A 7,500-nucleotide genomic window follows, 5' to 3' on the forward strand; every position below is an offset into this window, starting at 1 on the left:
CTCCCCCAGCCTCCGGACCGCCCCACGACAGATGCCCACTGACGTCTGAATTTAGTGAAGTTACATTTTCCTCTTTTTTTCTTGTTCTCTTCTGTCGTCGCCTCTTCTCTCTGCGACTCCATCCCTCCCCCCCCACCCCCCCCCCCCCCCCCCTCTCTCTCTCTCTACCCCTCTCTCTCCTGGTTTTTCTCTCAGGGCATGCCTGAACAGTGGAACGTTCATATGAATGGAAAATGTTGTCTCTCCCCTGTGGCTCATCTCTGAAAGTGGAGGACAAGGGAATGAAGGATGATGGAGAGGAGGAAGAGAGAGGGGTGAGGGGTGAGGCAATGAGGGAGAGGGGAAAGACAGAAGGAAGAGGGGTGAGGGAATGAAGCATGAGGCAGAGGGGTAAGAGAGAGGGATGAGGGAGAGGGGTAAGAGGGGTAAGAGGAAGGGATGAGGGAGAGGGGTAAGAGGAAGGGATGAGGGAGAGGGGTAAGAGAGAAGGATGAGGGAGAGGGGTAAGAGCGAGCGATGAGGAAGAGGGGTAAGAGGGGTAAGAGGAAGGGATGAGGGAGAGGGGTAAGAGAGAAGGATGAGGGAGAGGGGTAAGAGAGAGGGATGAGGGAGAGGGGTAAGAGGGGTAAGAGGAAGGGATGAGGGAGAGGGGTAAGAGAGAGGGATGAGGGAGAGGGGTAAGAGCGAGCGATGAGGGAGAGGGGTAAGAGAGAGGGATGAGGGAGAGGGGTAAGAGCGAGCGATGAGGGAGAGGGGTAAGAGAATGAAGGATGAGGGAGAGGAGTAAGAATGAAGAATGAGGATGAGGGGCAAAGGAGTAAATAATTAGAGAGGGATGATGGAATGACAGAGAGGGGAAACAGAATGAAGGATGATGGAGAGGGAACAGGTAATGAAGAGGGAGAGGAGTAGGGGAAAGGGGTGAGTGGAGAGGGAGAAGGGTGAAGGATGAGTGACAAGGAGGGGTTGGGGAGGGGGAACCCAACCAGACAGTACATCCTAAGTAGAGCTTGGGAGGCCAGGGAAGGGAGAGAAGGAGAGGGGAAGGAAGGTAGGGACGGAGAGAGAGAGAGAGAAAGAGCAAAAAGGTAGAGAGAAAGACAGGCAAGGGTGAGAGGCAAGAGAGAGAGAGAGAGAGAGAGAGAGAGAGAGAGAGAAAGAGAGAGAGAGAGAGTGCACAGGACTTAAATTACCTACCTACTGAAAGTGGTGTCCCACTCCCCTTGTCAACAACTTCAGACCACTATCAAAGCAGGCTGCCAATTGATTCCAAGCACGATCTCGCGTATACACACACACACTCACAGAAAAGGGCCTGTTGTCCCTGCAACCTGACATACACTGTGCATACACACGCAGGGACGGCTTTCATGTGGTCATGCTAAAACCTGCTGTTTTTGCTCCAAAGGGCCCCTGCATCCGCCCACATCTGATGTGCGTTGTGTTTTTGTAACTGAGCCAGCGCATTAGACGTAATTGAACTCAGATTAGATGGGCTCTGACCCACAGTAGTACTGCTTTTATCCAGCCCTGACTTCCTCATCTCCCCATTAAACCCCCCTGACCTCTTTTTCCCCTCATGCGCGGCCAACAAAAGTCGGACAAATATTTTCCGAGGAAATAATGAAATTCCTGAAATTATTAGGAAGAGGGACCTTATATCATCTGCTGCCCTCCCCGGCCCTCTGCAGTCCCCAGGCCTGGCCCCCGTGTGTGCCTCCGGCCCCCGGGCTCTCATAGGCTGAGACGACCGCTCTGCTACGCCACCCCCTTAATGGTCTGTCTGTTCCTCCGTCCGTCCGTCCAGCCCGCCCCCGTCTCTCTGTCTGTCTGCCTGTCCCCTGGACCGAAAGGGAAAACAATGTCCTCACCTCAGTGGTTTGTTATCCGCCTGGAGGATCTGGACAAAAGGATTGGGAGCTGAGTGTTTGTTTATCTGAAGAGCAGAGTGGAATGGATACACAGCGCTAGATAAGGGGGGGGATGTTATGAAACAGGCATGGGGAACTGCCAACAGCCTAGGTGCCTTAGCTAGTTCAGGGAAACAGCCTAGGTGCTCCATACCACAGTCACAGCAGGGATTGAGGACAGCCAGTGGAGCAGCAGCCTTCTTCAACTCTGTCTCCATGTTCCAGAGTCCCTCTCTACCACACTGGAACAGCTGTGGGCGGTGTGGGCCTTAACGACATGTCCGTCTCCTGCACTGCGTCATATAAAGCCTTCATTATCCTTCTGCCCCTATAGCCGACATACAGTACAGCGCAGCGACACGACCACATCACCTGTCCCCTGTCCTTCATCCTTACGCCTGACACCACGCTAGCTGTCCTCCTGTGGTGTGTTTCATCCACCGAGGAGGGTGGCAGGAGGACACATACGCTGTGGCTGCAGCTCTGCCCTGGCACGGATGATATTTTTACAGCAGTTTTTCCACCATTTTCTTTTACGATGTCCCCATTTGTCCGTGTGTTTATGGCTGCATACTTCAACCTCTCTCCGCTCCGCTGCCCTCTTTACCCCCACTTATGGATTCTCTGCCAGTATGATCTACACACACACACACGCACGCACACACACATGCACGCACTCACGCGCACACGCACACACACATGGAGACACGTAAACACACACACAGACACACACACACACAGCTGCCAGCTGCTTTACATTTTCGAATGAATCATTTATGCATGTCAATTTGCCACTGTGTCTCCCTTGCGGTTATTAATTGGCTCTGGATGGGGAGGGAGCTGTGGGGCCGGCCATCAATTACACCACAGCTCCACTCAGACAGGAAGAGGAGTCATTTCAGGTGAAGCTGAGTTTGAGGCTTCTCTCTCTGCCGATGCAGTGGGTTCTGGGTGACCGTGTGTCACCCTGGTTTCAGACATTTATGTCATCGTATGTCTGGGTCTCGATGCCACCTCATCCAATTTCCTAGCCCGGCTTCATCTCATCAGTTCTTGTGAGTGGAAGACGGCCCAGCGAACAACTTGTATGGTTGTATTCAATGCACTTGGCCTGGTACTTAGGACAGGGCCATGAAGTTTTTGGTAGGTGAACATCCAATGCGTAGTGGAGGCGATTTGGAGTCACGCTCTTGTGATAAGGTAGCCCTGCCCTGCGATTTCTCGACCATGAGGACGACCATTGGTTATAGCGGTTTACATCCGTGGCATCCAGCCCCCCAAAGGTCCACCAGTTCAAACCCTCCGGCCGGTTCCACACACATACAAGGGGTGAAAGAATGTAAGTGGGTCCGGAATGTGTTATTTAGACTCGTATGACCTGCGCTGCATTAACTAGTGATTACAAGTCAGATAGGGATATTTTTCTTTCCAGTCACAGTTCCTTGTTCCTGTTCCCAGTGTAATATGTATAGTCATATGGCTTTTTTTTTTTTTTTTTTTTTTTAAGTAACCGACACGCGAACGAGCTGAAAATTTCACATTTGCAACCGATTATTCTTCACTCCAAGAGTTGACTGAGCTTGTCAATACGATTAGCCAAGACCACCAGTTCTCTTCTTGGGATAAGGACTGTTGACGTGGACTGGGGGTGTGTGTGTGTGTGTGTGTGTGTGTGTGTGTGTGTGTGTGTGTGTGTGGGGGGGGGGGGGGGTGGCGGCTGACAGTTTCATGGTCTGGATTATGTGTTCACCTCTTGCACGCTATTGGCCGAGCACTGCACACACCACACGTGTTTTGGTACCGTTCCTCATTTCGTTCCACGCATTAGAATGAGCCTCGTCCTCTGGTTTCTACCTCCACCAGCCTCCACACACATCTCCATCACCACCACATGCTTCCAGCTACCTGAGACACAGTCAGCCTTAGCTCCAGTCATATGAAATACACTCAACTCTATTTTTTTTTTTTCTTTTGTTAACTTTCTAACCTGTAATAAAGTATGTTTGCTTCAAGATATACTATCATCTGAAATTAATGTACTCTCCTCTTCCAATGCTATAGGAACCTGAAATGTCGTCCATCTTCTGTTAAGTGCCAATAGTTAACAAGACCACGTGTGGCCAAAGGAACTGTTCTAATCTTGAAATATCTTTGTCCCAAGACCTATTGTCATTAGTAATGAACTATCTCCGTTCCTCAGCGAGTGCATTAAGATGACTTACTCTCTCTCCCTCTGCTCTCCAGGGCCTATTTGGACATGAAGGAGCTGAAAGAGATCCTGAGGCTGGATGGCTCCACTCACCTGAACGTTTTCTTCGCCAACTCCTCTGATGAGGATCTGGCCGGAGTCGCGACTTGGCCCTGGGACAAAGAAGCCCTAACACATTTGGGTAAGGACACACACATACGCAAGTACGCACGCACACAAGCACACACGCACACACACACACACACACACACACAAAACTGCATGCCCACACAAACAAACCCACAACACCCCCCCACACACACACACACACACACACACAAACACAAATTTGCCTACACACACAAACAAACCCACAACACACACACACACACACACACACACACACACACATACACACACAAACGTGCATACACACAAACACAAATTTGCATACACACACAAACAAACCCACAACACACACACACACACACACACACACACACACAGATGCACGCACGCACGCACACACACACCCCAGCTCCCACGTCTGTCCCCTCACCTCACACGCCCTCTAACACACACACACACACACACACACACACACACACACACACAGACACACAGACACACAAAACAGCAAGCACACACACACACACACCCACCCACCCCCACCCCCCCCCCCATCCACCTCCTCTCCCCAGCCTGCATTGTTGATGTTGAGTAATTAGTGTTGGAGCGCTGAGCAGGCTGTCCTCCTCTGCTCTGACAGAGGGCGAAGGTGATAATGAAGATGTGTGGACCGATGAATAATGCAGCATCTGAGTCCTGCTCCAACCCTCATTCTTGATTCACTCTCTCAGATGAATAGGTGTTTGTGTTCGCCTTGCATGGACATGAAAGTGCGTGATCTTTACCACGGTGCCACAGCGCTCACCTCTTGTCAAGCTCAGTAGCTAGACTTCAGTTACCGCCAACATGGATCGTGTACTGAGTCATCAAAGTGTTCTTTCAGAGGGGGGGGGGGGGGAGTAGGTGTTTTGATATGTACACATACAACATGACCTTCTCTCTATCTCTCTATCTCTCTCTCTCCGTCTCTCTCTCTCTTTCTCTCTCTCTCTCTCTCTCTCCCCATCTCTCTCTCTCCGTCTCTCTCCGTCTCTTTCTCTCTCTCTCTCTCTCTCTCTCTCTCTCTCTCTCTCTCCCTCTCTCTCTCCCCCTCTCCCTCTCTCTCTCTCTGTCTCCCCCGTCCGTCTCTCTCCAGGTGGTATCGTGCTGAACCCCTCCTTCTACGGCACGTTTGGACACACCCACACCATGATCCACGAGATCGGCCACAGCCTCGGGCTGTACCACGTGTTCCGGGGGATCTCCGAGATCGAGTCGTGCAACGATGCATGTCTGGAGACGGAGCCGTCGCTGGAGACAGGGGACCTGTGCGCCGACACCAACCCCACGCCCAAGTACAAACACTGTCGAGACCCCGAGCCGGGCAATGACACGTGCGGACGGAGACACTTCACCCACACGCCGTATAACAACTACATGAGCTACGCAGGTGAGGTCGCAGGTGAACGGGTCACGTTCACGTTCACGTTCACACTCAGACAGACAGACAGGCAGACAGACAGGCAGGCAGACAGGCAGGCAGACAGGCAGGCAGGCAGGCAGGCAGGCAGGCAAGCAGGCAGGCACACAGGCAGAGAGACAGACAGAAGGACCGACAGACAGACAGACAGACAGGCAGGCAGGCAGGCAAGCAGGCAGGCACACAGGCAGAGATACAGACAGACAGGCAGGCAGGATATACATTGTCCCTTGCCACTCTTAAAAGACACACACAGACTCACACACACAGACACACACACACACATCGTCGTCGTCACATAGGAATGTCCAACCTTACGGTAACTTGACCTAGGTGTCACATATGTATGCAGACGGTGACAGGTGTGGAATCTAGCGAGCACATCATATAGGAGAAACACTGAGGGTCTCTGATAAACACCTATGTCATGCAGTGTGTACTGGATAGGTTCAATGTCCCTGCTCTTTAACGCAAAGCTTCTCAGGCCTGTCATGTGGATGAACTGTTTCCCTGGCTACTTTTATGAAGCATAATACCATGTTTTGTTTTTGTTCGTTTTCTTTTGAGGGGGGGGGGGGGTTGCGATCAACTGCAGAAGACGACTTCAAGCGTTTTTTCTCGTACCCCTTTACTCTCGAGACTCCACGCTCCTCATTTTCGGACATTGTGTATCTCGCTACAAGCCATCCTATCAAGCCATATCTGATAGATAGTGTAATGCCGGGAGTTTTTTTTCTGTCCATACGAGCTAACCTGGAAAAACTCTGGGCCCTAGTCATCACTCCAGACAGGCCCTTTTCCTTCCAACACTGTATCCCTCTGCAGATCTTCTGATTGCTGCATTCCACATCCAGCCTCCCCCTGCTAGCCATAGCACCCCCCTGCTAGCCATAGCATCCCCCTGCTAGCCATAGCCTCCCTCTGCTAGCCATAGCACCCCCCTGCTAGCCATAGCCTCCCTCTGCTAGCCATTGTGTCCTCCACTCTCTCCACTGGCTCCCCATCAAAGAACGCATCCAATTTAAAATCCTCATCCTCACATACAAAGCCCTCCATAGCCTGGCCCCCCCTTACCTGACTGACCTCCTTCTCCCCCACCGCCCTACCCGTACCCTCCGATCCTCATCCATTGTTCCCCTCACTGTCCCACCCTCAAAACTCAAAGGCTTCGGTCACCGTGCCTTTTCACGAGCTGCACCCCGCCTCTGGAACTCTCTCCCCCAACCACTCAGAGACTCACCCTCACTTCTCACTTTTAAATCCCACCTCAAAACCTACCTGTTCTCCCATGCCTACAGCCTCCCCTACCCCTAGCCATCTCCCCCATCCCGGCGCCCCCCCCCCCACCCCCTTGACACCCATACAACCTCCCCTACCCCTACCCATCTCCCCTAACCCTGCCACCCCCCCTGATATGCATACAGCCCCCCCTACCCCTAACCACCTCCCCTGTCCCCACCACCCCCCTCCCCCCTCCCCGTTCGCTGACTCTGTGTTCCATGTTACTTGTTGTTTTTGTGTTTCCCATATCCCCTATATTGAATTTAATGAATTATTATTATTATTATTATTATTATAGCACCCCCCTGCTAGCCATAGCACCCCCCTGCTAGCCATAGCATCCCCCTGCTAGCCATAGCATCCCCCTGCTAGCCATAGCATCCAGTTATTTTACCAGGAGAAACCTTGTGTCCGTACTGATTGTCGCTCCTCTCTTCCCTTCCCAGATGACGACTGTACAGACTCTTTCACTATGAACCAAGTGGCCAGGATGCACTGCTACCTCGACCTCATCTACCAGACGTGGCAGCCCG

The 7,500-nt window shown here is 52.0% G+C and overlaps 1 protein-coding gene across 1 annotated transcript in view; it reads left to right on the forward strand.

Annotated features, from left to right (window-relative positions):
* Window positions 1-7,500, forward strand: part of pappaa (pregnancy-associated plasma protein A, pappalysin 1a) — a gene marked incomplete at both ends in the record, with an annotated part of 90,897 nt that overhangs the window by 20,186 nt on the left and 63,211 nt on the right. The window contains 3 exons of the mRNA XM_080529449.1: window positions 4,155-4,300; window positions 5,363-5,656; window positions 7,414-7,500. The exon at window positions 7,414-7,500 is cut by the window's right edge and continues 106 nt beyond it. Coding sequence (XP_080385575.1) covers window positions 4,155-4,300; window positions 5,363-5,656; window positions 7,414-7,500 — 527 coding nt within the window. The remainder of the gene's footprint in view (window positions 1-4,154; window positions 4,301-5,362; window positions 5,657-7,413) is intronic.

This window comes from Nansenia antarctica, assembly GCF_963989245.1.
Source record: "Nansenia antarctica genome assembly, chromosome: 4".
NCBI lineage: Eukaryota > Metazoa > Chordata > Actinopteri > Argentiniformes > Microstomatidae > Nansenia > Nansenia antarctica.